This window comes from Panthera uncia, chromosome C2, assembly GCF_023721935.1.
Source record: "Panthera uncia isolate 11264 chromosome C2, Puncia_PCG_1.0, whole genome shotgun sequence".
NCBI classification, from domain to species: Eukaryota; Metazoa; Chordata; class Mammalia; order Carnivora; family Felidae; genus Panthera; species Panthera uncia.
In genome coordinates, this window is record NC_064810.1 from 2,879,091 (window position 1) to 2,896,787 (window position 17,697).

Consider the following 17,697-nt stretch of genomic DNA (forward strand, 5'->3'; position numbering starts at 1 on the left):
GGGGGGAGGGGCGCGGCGGCCCTTCCGGCCTCCGGAGCCGCGCGCCGCCGCCTCGTGGGCGCTGGGGCGGGCGATGGGCGCCCCGGCGGGCGGCGGGCTTCCGCTCGGGTGGCGCGGTCTCCCTCGCCTGGGGCTCCTGGGCGGCCCGCGGGCCGTCCCGTCTGTTGGCGACCCGGACCCCGCGCCCCCCGCCTCTTGGAGCCGTCTTGAGTTGTGCTGAAGTTGTCAACGTTTTAGCCTATTTCCTCTACTTCAGCCTTTAATGTGGTGTCGGGCAAGTAGCCTAAAGCCCGCCCGTATTAAATCGTTAGATAACTTCGGGTCCCGAGTGTTGGGGTTGCACCCACTTAAAAAGCCTCTCGGCGTGTTTAAGCGACCGATCGGGCGGGTCGTGAGGACATTGGATTCGAAGAACTGTTACGACGAACTGGGTTATCATAAACGACAGCATAACCTGATTTTAACGTACTCGGAGATGTAATTCCAATATAAAAAACGTGGGGTCCCCCACCCCCCTTTTCACAGTTGCATGCCTTCCCTACCCAGTTGTTACGTTAAAAGCAAAAAAAATTTAATTTTGATTTCGATTGCCCCCTTGGGACGTTTTCATTCCCAGTGCGTTGACTGAAGGTGAGACTAAAGGGAAATGCCTTTCATTTAGGAGGATAATTCTTACTTTGAGAACCTAAAGATTGAGCTCTGGCTTAATCTACTTTTTGGATAAGTAGTTACCATGTTAGGATTCTTTTGGCCTGTACAGGCTTATGTTAGTATGCATTCTTAATGATAAATCCGAAGTTTGGCATAGATAATGTTTTAATACCACTTTTTCAAACACTGTATTTATTTTTTTTAAAGATTTTGTTTTTAAGTAATCTCTACACCCAACGTGGGGCTCAGACTCACAACCCCAAGATCCAGAGTCCAACGCTCCACTGACTCAGCCAGCCAGGCGCCCCTCAAACGCTGTTTAAATCGTTTCTGTTTTCCAGGATGAGGTCCATCTTGTAAAATGTGTTGTTTAGAAGAGGGGGTTATATTTTTTAATAGCAAAACTGTAAGACAATCATTAGTCATTGTCACTCCGGAAACATTTCTTTGAGCGTCAACCCTAAAATCTGTATCTGTCGACTTAAAGATGAATAAAATTTGGATCTTGTTGCCAAGGAACTTGAGGGGAAGGGGTTGCTTGTCATTCAAAGGGTAAAATTAACGTAAATGCTCTGAAATTTCTTAAGTGCTGTGGAAGAGGCAGGCTGCCCGAATGCTTTGGGCTCGCAGAGGAGGCACCTTGGGGAACTTTGCCTGTAAGCACGATCCCAAATGAATGGGCCAGCTTCGCTGGAAACAGCCTTCTCCGAGTGTAGGCCAGGAAAACGCATCGTTAGTTTCATTCTCAAGCTTAGAAATGTGGGCCATGACTTCTGTTCCATGAAGTTTTTATTCCTTATTCTTGTATAAAGCTGTATTGGGTGGGGTTTCCATTGTACTCTACAAAACTTTTAGTTTAGAGGTTTATTCCAATAAGTTTTTATATTCCTGCTATAAATAGCCACATTTCAGCCTTTGAGAGCTGCATCATAAAAGGTGTGCATGGCTTTAATTCAGCAAACTTGATTATTTGATCTAGGTTACTCATAGGCTCATTTCAGGCAGACTTGTGAGGTTTTAGTTTCCAGGAGACCATATCAACTCCTAAAAAATGAAGACGATGATTCCTGCTAACTTTTTTTTTCCTCAAGCTAGAAGTTAAATGTAGGTGTGTGCCAATTAAAAAACTTTAGCTAGTTGTACATTTGAAGTTTTGGACATTTTCTAAATCCAAGCAAAGGTTAGTCTTCTAATATCTTTTCTGTGATAGTAAATCACACTTTTTGTCTTCTGTCTTGTTATTTCAGTAGTTTAAGTAGATCACTGAAAGTTTATCACTAGGAAAGTTTTGACTGATTAGTACTAAACTCTAATTGAGTGGTATGAAACGAAAGCCATCTCTGAAGGTACGAGAACAAAGATTATTTTCGTTATATAGAAGAGTTGGGTATTGTTTGGACAGGGTTTTACCCATTCTGAGGCATTCTTGAAACGAGCTCTTCATTTGGGTGACTTTCTGAAGATGGAAGTCATATATTCAAGTCAGATCATACAAAGTGAGGCCTGTAAGATAAATTTGCAAATACGTGTAGTGATCATTTTCCTCCCCCGATAAATTCAGACTTTACCATTTGTATTGCTACCTGAACTGCCAGTGGCCAATCGATCTTTGCGAACTATCAAATTTTGTTGAAGCCCTTTGATTCTAACTCTGGATTGGCTGTCTGAACTTGCTAAAAAAAATTGAATCTGCAGGGTAACCCTCCCACCTCTGCAGCTCTAAATCTGAATGGGGCCCATCAAGTAAGATTTCATACTTCATCACAAATCTAAGCCACCTGACATTGCTGTCACGATGGCTGGATTGCTAGTTTGATTTGATCTGGATCAAACTGGATGATCCAACTATTTGAACACTAGTTAAGGGAGGACTTTGCGATAGGGACAGAAGGTGGCCTTATGTGGGAACACACTGGTGAGTTCCCCAAGAGCTTGTTTTCGGTGCATTGAAACCAGGAGACTGCCTTACTTCAGACCTGTGTTTGGAAATTTCGTGGTGGTCTGGTGTCGTGGACAAAAGAGCATGGTCTTTGTTTTCTGTTTTGCTTAGATAACGATTGTGCTTAAGGAGCACTGTGTAGGAAGCACGCACGCACGGTATCTGACTCTTGGAACAATGCCAGCTTGGCATTTTCCTCATTTTACAGGTGGCTCCTGGGACCAGGAGAGGTGGGGTAACTTGCCCAAGCCCAGGTAGCTAGTGGCAGAGTCAGATCTTAAGTCTCACTGTGCTATATTGGTGTCCTCAGGAGAGAATTTCATCGCGGAACACTAAGAAACAGATATGTTTTAAGTTAAATTTAGTTTTAAACTAGATACTCCATTTAAGAAAAAACAGGAGAGCAGAGAACATAATGGGAAGTGGAGTGGATTTGGATGAGGGGGACCTGGGTGGAACTGAAGCCCTCTTCCTTGAAAGAGGGGTATGCTTGTCAGGCGGCAGGTTGAAGCTTAGTAGTCCTGAAGTACTACCAGGAAGAGGAGGTACCTGCTACCAAAGAAAACCACACGGCTGTGTTCTTGTGATGCGGAAGAAAAGTAGTTTGGTAGCGTATGTCGCGGTGTTGATGTAGTTCCATTTGTCTGATCTGCCCAGCAAAATAATCCGCTTTTGTTTTCCCTTACAGAGTCAACTGTTCATTTTATTTCAAAATTGGAGCATGTCGTCATGGAGACAGATGCTCTCGGTTGCACAATAAACCGACCTTTAGCCAGGTTTGTTTGTTTCTTCTTTCTTTTTTCCGTTTTCATGTAAATTATCAGAACTTTAATACTTTACAGAGGCAGTTAATAATCTCCGTGTATCACCTAGAGTTTTTTTTCTCCAGTAGTTTCATTCTCTGTGTTCATAACTGAGTGTGTTCTTTTGTTTCAATGAGAGTGAGGCAGGGGAACCACCCCCAGGGGGAGGTCTACGAGCACAGGTCCCTCCTCTTACCGTTAGAGAAGCTTTGTACAAAGAAGTGAGTGATGTTTGCTGCCTCACCCCCTCTCTGCCCCTCTAATAGACACGGGTCCAGAGGGGGCGGCCATGCCGGCTTGGAGTCAGCTTGTTTCCCGGCACCAGGAGATGCAAAGTGGGTTTTCTGCTCTTTGCTCCCTCCAGGCAGCGGAGATGGCCAGAGCCACCTACAGGATGCACTGGCACAGTTCTCAGCAGGCCCGTCTTGCCGCATATGCTCAGGGTTCTCCAGGAGTCCTGAGTGTGCCCCCTCTGTTAGACCCCTGGCCCCGGGGTTAGCCATGACACTGTGTCATAGACACATTAAAAATGAAACTTACGTTAGAAGATGGGTGTTTACCTTCAGCTATTTGTAGCCAGTCTGTTCGGTTAGTTAAGGGGCACCTGTTACCTTGGGCTTAGGTCCACCATGAGTTCAGATCAGTCAGAAATTATGATTTTTGGAGTTGTTTTGTTTTCACTGAGGAACAGGCAAGGGTTTGCACCCTACAAGTGATCACTGATGAATTAAAGGGAGAAAGCATCTGTCGTAAGAACAGAAAACTTCCACCGTGTTTATCTGAACATGTGGAATTTGAAAAACTGTAGTCTTTCCGGACCGAGGGCTTTTGAGGTCCTTCGAACTGACCACAAAGTCTGAGTAAGCATCCTCTAAGTATTTAGGAAAATCAGCCAATTGCTGTAAGAGTCGTTAGTATTTTCTAATTTAAGCCTGTAGAAAACCCCATAATTTAATGTGTTTTTAGAAGGGAGGTGATGGCTTCCTCTCACCCATTATTCCACTGATACAGCATGGTCAGTTTAACAAGAATCTGTCTTAATAACTTACAAACATGTCTCTTTTTCAAATTTCAGAATATTGGAGAACTTTAAATATTCTGTTTAGTGCAGTTTGGGGGGGGGGGGTTGGTTGGTTGGTTTGGGTTTTTTTGTTTTGCTTTTTGACCAGCAGGCAGAAGTTTATTAGATCAGAAAAGAAGAATAGTAGGAAAACTGTCTTTACAGAGAAGGAGACACTCGAAAGTGAAGGCCCCCTACTGCATTTAGATGAACTAAATCTCCTCAACTAAGCCAGTGGTCATAGATTGGGCAATAACCAAACGTCTTAAGTGTCCACTGAGTTTTTTTATTTTAGAGGGTTCCTTATAGATGTACCAAGTATGGGGCTGAGAGACGTTACCCCACTACAAAGTTTTCTCTAAGTTATCCAGGGACACTTGGCTCATTTTCTTTCTGAAGCATTGATGACCTCAGAATGTTAACATGAAGTGAATTTGAGCACCGTACGTCAGAAAGAGGCAACGATTCCATTAACATTCAGTGGGGTCGGTCGTGTGTATTAACTTGAGCATCTTGTTTCGATTTGCTTGGTTGGTTGGTCGGTCTTAGGTGATCCTGACCTCCCCTGATTTTAATGGAACTGCATTGCCCCCTTTGAGTTCTCTTTCACTAAACAGCCACTGCCAGCCAGATGACCTGAGTGAGACCGAAAATGAATTTCTTGTTGAGTATTTGGGCTCAGTATAGCTTTCTGTCAGAGTTGGAAACTGAGTCGGGACAGCTTTGGGAACTATCCAAGGCCAAGACCTGCTGGCTTGGGGAAGATACCAGGCCCTGAGAGGAGGGTCTGCGTGTGTTCGTATGTGTGGTCTGGCTATCGGATGTTTCTCCCATATGGGTTCCCCCCAGCAGGCCCTTTGGAAGCACCCACACAGCTGCTTCCTTTCAGTGTAGCTAGACATGAACTGGCGGGTTTGTAAAACCACTCACAAAACTGCTTTGGACCTATGTTGTTTTGAGACTGAACATTTAGTTTTCTAAATCCTGCAGTGTGTTGGTTCAGCTTGTAAAGCTCAGTGTGGGTTTCTTTTTAAGCTTCTTGCAGTGATGTGGACGTTAAGATTCATGTAATATATTAGCCTACTAACTTAAACATGGTTTGTTTTTTCAGACAACTTGATTTTAAGAAGAACGGTACAATGTAAGGTTTCAAGTCTGCCTGATCCAGTTTAAAGCACAAGGGCTAAAAGGATTTTTTTCCCTTAAAGGAAGGATCGGAAAAGAACAAACGTTTAAGCTATTGTATTATGTAAACAGAGGTCCCACCGAGCAAACCTAAACGTGTGCTAGGTGACCGTGACAGTCAGGAAACCCCTGTGGTGCGCCTGTTTCCCGGGAGACCAGACAGCTTGATGGACTGCATACAGTTGACTTACGCGTTTGGTTTAAAAACGATAATAACTTTGTGTGGGGAATGTGATCCTGTGAATTTTTCCACACCTCGGTGTCTGCCAGCTTAAAGTATGAGAAGATGTTCACGTTCTGTTACGTGTTTTGCATCCCAGCACTTTAATAACGTGGGGCTACTGAAAATAACCAGTATCGTTCCTTGTTGGTCGCTGGCTGACGTGACCCACGTCACCGCTCAAACTCTGTTTCCATAATATGATGGTTTGGGTGTGCTCTTCCGAGGACAGGCGTCTGGCTTGTGGGAAGCAAACAAGGTTGAGCCATTTGCAAACAGGTTGTCTCTTTGCAATTGTCTGATACATGCACAGCAGCCAGTAGAATTCCCCTTTTTATTTTTTTTTCCCCGCAGACCATCTTGATTCAAAACATCTATCGTAATCCCCAAAACAGTGCACAGACGGCTGACGGCTCACACTGTAAGTCCCACAGTTGGAGAAATTTTTTTAAAACAATGGTGTTAAAGAGCCCACTCTTAATTGAGACAAATAATGTTGGCTTCTGAGCTGCTGACATAGGGCTGTTGCAAACAGGACAAGGTGATGGAGGTCCTTGGCGCCCACGGCAAGAACCTGGTACTTAGCCACGTTCAGGAGGCTGGCCTAGGCGAGGCCGCTGGGGAGGCCTCCTCCCTCGGTTGACGTTTGTTAACGAGAGGGAGGGGGTCTGCCCATGTGACGTTTGAAAGTTAACCAGCCAATCACTGGTCTTTACAGTGACTGAACCCCCGGCATTTATTAAGTTCTTTCTGTAAAATTAAAAAGCTTAGGCGTATTTAGGAATCAATAAGGTAAGTTGCCCAATAAGTGTGGGTTTTATTTCACCATGACGATTTTTCCTCTAGGAAGTGGAGATCTCATGATATGTAATTATTGTATTTCTCTACCGCTGTGGCTTTTGTCGTCGGCTCACGCACGCGCTTCCTCAGTTCGTTACGTTCTTCTGGAACGTCTGAGCCCCCTTTGGCAGAAACCTGCCAGGTTGCCTGCACTCTTGGCTGGAACTTTGGGACGGAGAATCTTCGCGTTCCGCGAGCAGAAATACAATATCAGCATATCACGGGATCTCTGTCACGTCGCAGTGTTAGGGTGCTCCGAGACAGCCACCAGCTAAGAACGCGTCTCTGCTTCGAAAGGAAATAACTTGCTCTTTTTGCAGCACTGAGTCTTGACCGAAGCGATCGCCACAGGAAACCGGTGAAGTGTTTAAATTTAATTTTCCATAATATAAAGTTGTTGCGTTTTGTATTTCAGACCATTGCCCTCTTGAACATTTACCGTAACCCTCAAAACTCTTCCCAGTCTGCTGACGGTTTGCGCTGTAAGTTCATACAAGTTCCTTCCCTGGTTCCCTGGGCTTGCGTGTCAGAGCTCAGTGTCCACTCCACCTGGTCTGCCGCTGTAGGGTCAAGGACGGCCTTTCGCTAGACGTGTCGAGAGCTTTTGTCCCCCCACCCCCCCGGCCCCACGGATACCTCTGAGACGTGAACTCCTGCCCGCTGCCTCGCAAGAGAAGCAGTGACCGGAAAGGACGCCCTCCCGGCACCATAGCTGGGGGCTGCTGCTCTCCCTTTACCTAGACCGTCGTCCTCGGGGGGACACACTCGCAGTTAAGCGTGCAGTTATGTCCTTCCCCTCTCGAGAGCAGCAGCATCAGAGTTTCTCTCGCCTAAAAGAACCCAAATTGTTTGGAAATTACTTTTCAGGTTTCATTTCTTACTAGACTTCTTAAACTCTCATTCGGGAGATCATGCTTTAGTGGAGAGCATGGTTCGGAGAGTATTTCCCGAGTGGGGTCCCTCCGAGTCGCACGGACTCCGGAGTCCGCCCCAGCCCCAGCCCCAGCCCCAGCCCCAGCCCCAGCCCCAGCCCCATGCCAACTCAGTCATTAATCAGATACTTTACGTAGCTGTCTCCAACCTCAGGAGTTAGTGTACCACATTTGGAAGATGAAAGGTGTGCTTGGTGGGGAAATAGGTCTGAACGGGGCATTTTGTAGACATTATGATTTCTTCCTGTACTGGGAAACATTAAAGTTAACTTCACGAACGTTGTATTTACTGAGGGGTAGTCTTTCAAGAACACGATACATAGCAGTACCCCTGGGAATTTCAGAAAGCTAAAGCGTATATTTTCTGGCCATTGGGCTGTGGAATCAATTCAGTCATCCGTAGATAAATTGAAACATATCCTAGACTCCTGTTAAAATCAAGGGGTCCGACCCCGACGCCTTGCCATTCGTTCACCAGGTGGTTTTAGAGCTACAGGTCAGTAGGGGGCGCTGTGTACATGTAACCCCTGCATAGCCACAGGCCTCAGGCAAATCCCCCTCTGGCCCGGGGCCCCTCAGTGTACAGGGCGGTCCACAGAGCGGAGCGGGCCCCGCAGCACCCCCTCCCCCTCGGGCCGGCCCCAGATGGGGAGGCCTCGCCTCTGCGCGCCTGTGGGTGCACAGTGCACACGCCCGGGGAGGGGGCTCGTGAGGCTCTCCTGCCCACACGCTGTGCTTCCCGGTGCCGTGCTGACCCAGTAGCAGATCGTGTGTTTCCCTGAATCTGCCGGTGGCGGGATTTGCTTGGTAGCCCTTGTTTCAAAATACTTGGTTTTGCTTTGTTTTTTAAAGAACTCAGATGAGCAGGCGGAGGGAAATGCTTATACACGGACTTACTAGTTTTTGTAAGAACCCTGCCCTGGGGTAAAAGGGATGGGAAGCTGACGGTTGAGTAACAGCAGTTAATCACTCTTTGCCCTGACTCTGTACTTGGGCACTGCGGGTGGGGGAGAGGGGGGCGGGGGGCTTCGCTGACAAAACAGTGTCATAGTATTCTTCGTGTCTTTATCTGCGATCCACAGTACTCTTGTTTTGCGTATGCTACCCAAGGTTTAGCTGCACCAGATATTCCCGTCATGGGGCCCACATTCTACAAATGAAGTGAAATTCTGATTCTTCGATTTAGGAAGAAAATCAGTTTAAGCTGATGAACCTGCCGCAGAGCCTCCGAGTAAATTTCATCCAGCCAGGTTCATCCGGGTCCTAGATTCACAACCCTTGTTAGCATACCCTTCCATCTGTAGAAGTACAGATCCCAGTTTAGGAGTGCTTCCGTAAGAAAACTGGTATTTGGGGGACACATTAGTTAAAATATATTGAGTCGTGGGGATGACTCTTCAGGTGACCAATTTCTTAATTGGTCATCTCTGTTCTTCTAGTCATTTGGTTGACTGAAAAATTTGAAGCAGAGTATAGAAGATAAAGTATGCCCATTATCAAGCATTGTCCAGTCGGACTTTGCAGGAGTTATTAAAATAAATGCTGTTCTATAGTAAGAGACTAACAGTAATTTAACCAGCACTGAGTCTCAACACTGCTGGCACTTAGAGCATGCAAATACCTTTTCTCATTTTTTTCCAACGTGGAGAAGGGAAAGTAAACATTAAAATCTGCCCTTTGGAATGGCCTTCTCTTCTCCTGACTAGTTGTTCTGTTGTTTACAACCTGATTTCAACTCAGGGAAGGAGGTTAAGTTCACGATAGCCACCTAGAGGAGTAGTTGTCGCCCGGTGCATTTGCTCACTTTGGGCTTCTAAAGCAAGCTGGGTTCCTGAAATTCAAAAATAACTAAAAGGCAGGAATTCGCCCCTCCCCCGTGAATGAGAAAAATTTAAGCCATTCTCAGAATCAAAAGACTCAAGTGCTTGTCCTTAAAGATCAGGTTTTCCTGGGCCCTAGGAGACTGCTCCAAGGCGTAGCCTGGGCCCCCTGGCCTTCAGTGGGTGTGGCAGGTGAGGCCGCCAGTCCAAGGAGTGTGGCCTTGGAAAGTGACGACCGAAGGTTAAACTGGCCCAGCTTTGAAGCCACTCGCCTCTGTAGGCTGCCCCCATCTAGCTGTGTGCAACATTGGTTTAACTGACATGCCCGCTTTGTGATTTCTCAGATTTAGGGCAAGAGAATTCTAGAATCTGAACGGTAAAATTTTGTAGAGAGAATGATTTGGGGGATAGAATGTAAATTCGAAAAATCTACCCACACAATGGACATGATTTCGCTTAGTGCATGTGAATTATGAAGAATAAACTTGAAAATAGTCCTGGAATATAAAACAAGAATGCTTTCTTCAACAAAGCATTGTAACCATCCCTCTATCCAGAGGCATTCGAGGTACTGTGATTGAACTTGGTAATTATCCTACTGAGTATTTATGGTCATTTGGGTTTTAATCGCATCAGAAAGAATTCGGTAATAGTGTGTGGCTGATACTCTGTAAAAGAAATTAGTCAGGAACATTAGCCCTTAATCACTTAATCCTGATTTCTACTGTTACTTTAACGTAACGAAGAGGAAGAACATACCAGTGTGATTCCTTGGCCGCTATTTTAAACCGTAAAAGGAAGAAGACTTTCATTTAGAAGTATGTTGAGAGTAAACGATTTCCTTACATTTTCTGAAAGTGTGGCCCTTTGATGCTGATTAAAACTTGTCATTTTCATAGCCAGAATGGAGATGGTCATAAGGGGGCACTTAAAGACCTCAGCACACTTTAAAATTGTAACCACTGGCTGTCACGCCGCACCTCCGTGCTCCGGGAGAGTGCAGCTGTCGCGGCTCCTCTAGATAACTAACGTGTCACGGTGGCAGTTGGGGTGAACGCAGAGCCCTGCGGGCGGGGGCCCCGCTCTAACCAGCAAGGTGTCTGTCGTCCGCAGGCGCGGTGAGTGACGTGGAGATGCAGGAGCACTACGATGAGTTTTTTGAGGTGAGCGACTGGCACTTGGGGGGGGGGGCGCGTCTCCCGTGGGTCGGGACCCTCAAGCCGCCGTCCTCCTCTCCCCGCAGGAGGTTTTTACAGAAATGGAGGAGAAGTACGGCGAGGTGGAGGAGATGAACGTCTGTGACAACCTGGGAGACCACCTCGTCGGGAACGTGTACGTCAAGGTAGGAAGGGCGTGCCCCGTGGGCGTGCTCCCTCCCGACTGGCAGGAGGAGGAGGCTGGGGCCTTGGGATCTTAGCGGGAACTGGAACTGGAGTGCGCCGGCTGGCTTGCCTGGGCGTGGCAGCCGCCTGTGGGCGCCGCGGCCACCACCCTTCAGGGTTGGGATCTTCGGAGGCTGCTGCTGACGGGCTGTCTAGACTCGGGAGAAGTCAGTCGATTTATACCTGTGGTTCTCTCCACTCCCCACCCCCCCCCCCCCCCTTCCCTTTTTTTCTCTTCTTTTTTTTTTTTTTTTTTTAACTTCCCGGTCTAAACAAATCCTTGCGAATCCTTGCGTTTGCTCTTGTTAACCAACTGAGTTTGAAAACCAAGGCAGCGTTGGTACGATCTTGGATCATCGCGAAATTAAGTGATCCAGTTGCAAGTAAAGGACGATCTGTGTTTGACGTGATCTAAAACGTCCTTCCACCTCATTTGAGCCACGTGAACGCGTATCCGTGGCTCGGTAGCCGGAGACCTTCCCGTCGGGTGGGGGCAGCAAGCCCTTTCGATCTGTCTTTCCAGTTTCGCCGCGAAGAAGACGCGGAGAAGGCCGTGATCGACTTGAACAACCGTTGGTTTAACGGGCAGCCGATCCACGCCGAGCTGTCCCCGGTGACCGACTTCAGAGAGGCGTGCTGCCGCCAGTACGAGATGGGGTAGGTGACGGGGGGCCCGCGGGGGCCGGGACGGCGGGGGTGTGGGGTGGGGGGCGGCCCGCGGCATGGCGGCCTCGTCTCCCCCGCAGGGAGTGCACGCGGGGCGGCTTCTGCAACTTCATGCACCTGAAGCCCATCTCCAGAGAGCTGCGGCGGGAGCTGTACGGGCGCCGGCGCAAGAAGTGAGTACTGCGGCGGGCTGGCTGCCGCTGGCGGCGCCGTCCGTTCTCGCGAAGCGTTTCCCGAGGAGAGCTCGGCCCGGGTGTGAAGGTCACCGTTGAGGACGTAGTGTGTGTCTTAAGGTCTGAGAACGTGCCCTTAAAAGGATGTCCCGCCCGCACAGTCCCGAAGTGAGGGAACGGGTGAGTGGGGAACCCTCGAAATTGGGTTCGTGTGCGCAGCGTCTTTTGCCCGCAGGTGGAGTGACTTCCTTTACGTACTGCGGCTGTCCGTGGGTTTGGGCAGGTTTCTTTGGTTTACTTGCGGCCACGGGCAGAAAGGGGAGCACGGTCCTGCCCGCTCCCGGTGTTTTGAGTGCAGACCGTGCTGTCCCAGCACAGAGAGAAACCCAAGGCGTCGGGAGACCGTCCCTTTCCCTGCTCGGATGGAGTTCTGACCCGGGGGGTTCTCACCCGTCCCCTGGTAAACACGTGCCCGGAGGTGCAGACGTTAGTGATTCCGTCTCATTGTCAACAAGAAGCATCGGGCACAGGAGGAGGGCGGTGCGTGTCCGGGCCGCCGCGGCAGGAGACCGTCCCCAAGCCCCTGAGCCGGCGCTCTGGAAGCACGGGACACGGAGGACGTTGTGCCCGTTTCCCTGACACGGGGCGTGTCTACACGGGGCGTGTGGTGTGGCGGGCGCGACGGTCCTCCTTGATTGTGCCGTCCGTTCCGCGGGGTCCGCCCAGAAGCGTCCGCCCGCGTGGGGGCTTTGTTGTGTGCTTTGCTTTGGATGCCACAGCTTTGTTTCTTTTCCTTGGTTGCAGGCATAGATCGAGGTCCCGGTCTCGGGAGCGTCGCTCTCGGTCTAGAGACCGCGGTCGCGGCGGCGGCGGTGGCGGCGGCGGCGGCGGTGGGGGACGGGAGCGTGACAGGAGGCGGTCGAGAGACCGTGAAAGATCGGGGCGATTCTGAGCCACGCCGTTTTTACCGTATGTCTGCTAGGCAGTGTTGTAGTTGATTGACCAAACCAGTTCATAACGGGAATTTTTTTTAAAAAACAACAAAAAAACACAAAGATGGGTTTCTGAATAAAATTTGTAGTGATACAGTACTCGGTGTAGTCATTTCTCGCGGGCCGCCTCGGTCTCCTCCTTTGCAGCACACGCCGTCCGTCCTTGGGGGGAGGGTCTTGGGTAATAGACAGAACCACAGTGTTAAACTCATAGGGTGTGAGATGAAGCGCCCCGTCCGTTAAAGGAAAGAAAATTCACGCGAGCAACGGTCGTGCCCGTTCCCAGTGCCCGACGTGCAAGCGAGTAACGTGGCGTTTCTCCGCCGAGGCTGCCGGAGACCCTGCTGTGGGGAACCCGGGGTCCGCGCCCTGGACTTCCCGCAGGGTCAGTGAGTGACACTTGGACGGGACGGTGGCCGCTCCGGCGTCCGTAGGAGAGAGGGCTTTCAATCCGGTGCCGCCAGTGGCCCCGTCCGTGTCCCGTTTCTCTCACCCAGGAATCTTCTAGTCTCGTTCAAAGAGCCTCCGTGCTGTCCTGAAGCACAGGGCCTGTCCTGAAATGGGGCCTACACGTGGATGTGCCCAGAGCTGCGCATGAGCCGCCGGCCCCGTTCCCGTGTTCCACCCCAGCCACCTGCTCGTCACCAGCCTGCCAGAGTGGCTTGGGCACGGCCGCCCTCTGGTGCAGGGCTGCGCCCATGTCACTGTCCCTGAACTGTAGTCACGATGCCAGCCGGCCGCCCTCATGCTGCATTTGACGTTGAGCGCCATCCGCTTGGTCTGGGTCCACCCGCGCTGTGTCCTCCGAGGAGGTCGCCTCTCTGGCGCACCGCAGCTTGCTTCTCAGTGACTGTCGCCACCCCTGGGCGCCCGCGCACTGGGCTGGGAACCCGGCAGGGAGTGCGGGATGGGCGGCGTGCACGTGTCCACCTGCTCGGTCCGCGTGCCGGTCCGTCCGCCTGCTTGGTCTCCAGTTGCTGGGAGTGGCAGTTCGGGGAGCGAGGGACCGTCTCAGCCCTGCCCTTGGCCTAGGAGGAGACATCTTGCCACCGTGACGGCGCACGAGTATCGGAAGGAAATAGTTGACCAGCGTGGGCTTTTTTGTTTTGTTTCCCTTTTTCACGAAAGCCACTTTTTTTGTGATCAAATTTTTAACAGTGATTTTAATGATTAAACCCTAGTCTTGTTTAGGTTGGGTGTGAGTTTTCCTATTTTTTGCGTGGTAGTGAGCAGATGATTTGGGACGAATTCATGGCGGTTTTGAGTCGGCAATCCGGGAAGTCTTGTGTAAGTTCTCTCATTCTCCATCCTTCCAGGCATCGGTACCAGCACTATAGTTTTTCTGTCCAAATTTGGTCAATTTGTGAAGATTGTGGAGTAATTTCCACTGTATCTGAATGTGAAAAATTTTTACTTTGTATTTCTTAAATGTCAGAGACACCGCATGAGTGGGGAGGGACAGAGAGAGGGAGAGAGAAAATCCCAAGCAGGCTCCTGGCTGTCAGCACGGAGCCTGACGCAGGGCTTGATCTCATGACGTGTGATTTCGTGACCTGAGCCGAAATCAAGAGTCTGATGGTTAACCGAGCCACCAAGGTGCCCCTACTTTATAGTTCTTAACTGAGATTAGAATTCTCTTTTCCTGTGAAAGTGTCTATTAAAAACATACAGGAAAATCCCACCAAAGGAGCCTTTCAGTGTTGCCACTGACGTGAGAAAGATGAACTGACGGTGACCGGGAAGGCTGTACCTGTCCTTCCTCCGTGCCTGAGACTGGTCTGCAGTGGAGGGACATGGGGGGCTTCTGGTCCCGAACCCACCGGTTCGGGTGTGCTGGGGCCGCGGTGGGCCGGGGGCAGCCTGGCACAGAGGCCTGAGCAGTCTCCCCGTGGCAGACCGCAGGTCCGTGGAGGTTTACGTGGGAAGAGTCATTGAATCCCTTGTGATTTGTGATGAGCCCGGGCCCAGCACAGCATCACCGAGATGTTTCTTGTCCTCAACGGTCGATGCCGGATCTTCAGGCTGAAGCCAGACGGGAAGCAAGAATGTAGGTGAGATAAGGTCTCACGAAAGGTGTCCACACCCCTAACTCGGCAGCTGATGGTCCTGGGGTCTGCTTGCTGTTTTGACACAGTGGGCCTAACAGACGAGGTGACCGTGCGCCCGTGTTACAGTAGATAAAAATCACTGTAAACATTTCTGACATTGGCGGCTGGGGGCAGCCGTGCCTGGTTAACTGGTGATGGTTCACTTTTCGTTTTCACACGATTCTTTGTTTTTTTGTTTTGTTTTAGTTTATTTGAGAGAGAGAGAGTAGGGGAGGGGTAGAGAATCTCAAGCAGGCTCGGCACGGCAGAGCCCGACGCAGGCCTCGAACTCACCAACTGTGAGACCGTGACCTGAGCCAAAGTCGGACGCTTGATCGACTGAGCCCCCCGGGCACCCCGAGAGTTCACTTCTTTTGAACGAGCTCTTATTGGAGAAATGATGGGTAACATGGTAATTGAGGCAGCGTCCAAACTGAGTGATTAATTGTCCCTTTCTCACCTTCAGTTTGGGATTCCTTACAAAAAGGGGCTAAAACTCCCGAGTGAGTTCTAAAAATTGGAAAAAGTCTCGATTTACAGCACACAACAATGGTATTCAAGTTGGTTTCTAGAGCCTTTGCAGCGGACAGCCTCTCGCCTGGCTGGTGCCGGGCTGTTGCTTGGTGCGCAGCTGACCCTGGTGAGGCTTCCTCGGGTCCGGGGCCCCCCGCACGTGTGGCTCCCCCCCCAAGAAACAAACCCGATCTGCGGTCTCCACTGCTGATCTGCCAGGCGGGACTTGGACCGTCATTTCACAAGAGAGCATTTTCATTTTTTATTATGGAAAATTTTAAACACGCAGAGAAGCCGAGACTGTCGTGAGGCCCCAGGTACTTTAACCGCATATGCCTTAAAGTCTGCGTCCCTGACGTGTGGACTTGGCCACACTCCAGTTTCCGGAAAGGACGGCCCTTGGATAAGCTCACCTCTGGACAAGTCCCCCGGGGCCTTGTTTCTCGTGTTTGCTCGGGCCTGGGGTTTGGCAGCCACGGGCTTGGCCAGCACCATCTGGATGTGCGGGCCAACGTGAGCAAACCGGGATGGGTGCCTGGCACTGGGGAGACCGCTCTGGGCGGGAGGTAAATGGGCCAGGCTGGCCCGGTGGGAGCGGTGGGTGCTGTTCACAACGGGGAACGACGGATGGGCTGTGGAGTCAGGTGTGACCAGGCTTCTCCGGCCTCCGCCCCGCGTGGGTTCTCATCGGGCAGAGAGCGAGGCGGCAGCCTTGAGTTGGCCGTGAAGGACACCGCTGCCCCCAGAACACCCAAGTGTCTGATGCCCCGGTGACCGGATCTGGTGCGACTTCTTTTCCTTTTTTTTTCTTGTCACGTTTCTTGGGGATGGGCCGCAGGATGCGTACGGCAAAGTGCCAAAAACAAGGAGCACGTGCCAGCCAAGTGAGCTCCCCGCCAGCTCCCTGTCCCCCATGGGCCCTCACGCACAAAGCTCTTCTCTTCCTAGAGGAAACCGCTCTCGGTTTTGTCATTAACGATCTCCGTAAGCTTCCTCAAACATTGCTGTTTTGCCAGTTTTAAAATTTTTCGTAAATGGAATCTTTATTATTATTTTTTTTTAATGTTTATTTTTGAGAGAGAGACAGAGACAGAGCATGAGCAGGGGAGGGGCAGAGAGAGGGGGGGACCCAGAATCCGAAGCAGGCTCCAGGCTCCCAGCTGTCCGCGCAGAGCCCGACGCGGGGCCCGAACTCACGGACCGCGAGATCATGACCTGAGCCCAAGTCGGACTCTTAGCTGACTGAGCCCCCAGGTGCCCCATGGACAGAATCTTTCTGTGTAACTTGTCCTGCCCCTGCTCGGCTCGTGTGCAGCGTTCCGTGTGTTTGGGACACAGCCGACTTGCAATTTGCAGCTTCAGGTGTCACCGCGGCGAGAAAGGAATAAAGTGGGGGTACCTCCGCCCACTTTACTGGCTGGGAGAGCAGGAGGAGGAAGGAGGGCGGTGGGAACAGCGCCTCCGCGCAGAGGGAACGGTGGGGGCGGGTGCCCCCGTGGATGCTCCAGGGTCCCGTAGGCTGTAGGCTGTGCTGCTGAAACACGACCCTGACCTCTCGACTCGCCCTCCGCTCACCGTCAAGTCTATCTGATAAAGCTGCCTGGAGGACACAGGTTTGGGTTTTCAAGCCCAGAGAACCTGTAACACCACCTCCCGCCATGGTGTGACCTCGGCACGGTCCCAGGACACCCAGTCTCCAGGATGGCCGCCTTCTGCCAGGCTGGCGAGGAGGGAAAAGAGGTCCCCAAGTTTGCACCTTTGAGACGGATCCATGTTGTGTGCGGGGCAAGTACCAACAGGTCAGGGTCAGCCCGTCACCCACCGATCAGACACCGCCACGCTTCTCCCAGCAGAGGGAGGGCACAGTGAGCACAGGGGCAGGTGCGGCGGCATCCCCGGGGTGGGTGTTACTTCCCCGGGGAAACGAGATACTGGATTTTAAGGAATGTCACTCCTCCTCCCGGGATTCCTCTGTGTTCCCTCTCAGCCCACTGAGTAGGAGCCATCGGTGGCCCAATGTGGTCTGGGGAGGGACCAGCCCTCATCCGGGCTTGAACAGACGAGCCCCAGGGCCCGGTGGCCTCCAGGGCCACCCTGCAGGCAAGGCCGAGGCCACACACACACACACACACACACCCAGTGTCACATGACACCCAGACCCCTGTCCAGGGGTCTTCTCTTCCTGGAGGAAGTGCCGGAGACCAAGTGAGAACAAAGCCAGGATCCAAAACTGCTGGAACCAGGAAAAGACAACTCTCCTCCCACGTCAGATCCCTCAGAGAGGAATCATCCGGAGCCCATTCACCTTCCCCCTCAAAGTTCAGACACTGGAGCTCAAAGTCTCTTCCTCCACTACGTCTTACGCATTGGAAGCTTCTCAGCCAAAGAGCCCCCGGGCCCACCGGGGGGCTGCCTTCCCGTGCAGCCTAGGAGC

General features: G+C 51.0%; 1 protein-coding gene across 3 annotated transcripts in view; it reads left to right on the forward strand.

Moving 5' to 3' along the window:
• Positions 1 to 12,762, forward strand: part of U2AF1 (U2 small nuclear RNA auxiliary factor 1) — a 13,393-nt gene extending 631 nt beyond the window's left edge. The window contains exons 2-8 of one of the 3 annotated variants that reach the window (XM_049627781.1): positions 3,279 to 3,366; positions 7,093 to 7,180; positions 10,564 to 10,613; positions 10,694 to 10,792; positions 11,356 to 11,489; positions 11,579 to 11,671; positions 12,476 to 12,762. In XM_049627781.1, coding sequence (XP_049483738.1) covers positions 3,279 to 3,366; positions 7,093 to 7,180; positions 10,564 to 10,613; positions 10,694 to 10,792; positions 11,356 to 11,489; positions 11,579 to 11,671; positions 12,476 to 12,623 — 700 coding nt within the window. In that variant the 3' untranslated portion in view covers positions 12,624 to 12,762. Of the gene's footprint in view, positions 1 to 3,278; positions 3,367 to 6,212; positions 6,280 to 7,092; positions 7,181 to 10,563; positions 10,614 to 10,693; positions 10,793 to 11,355; positions 11,490 to 11,578; positions 11,672 to 12,475 lie in introns of all 3 variants that reach the window. The other 2 variants (XM_049627783.1, XM_049627782.1) reach the window with 2 other exon arrangements.
• The last annotated feature ends 4,935 nt before the right edge of the window (positions 12,763 to 17,697 follow it).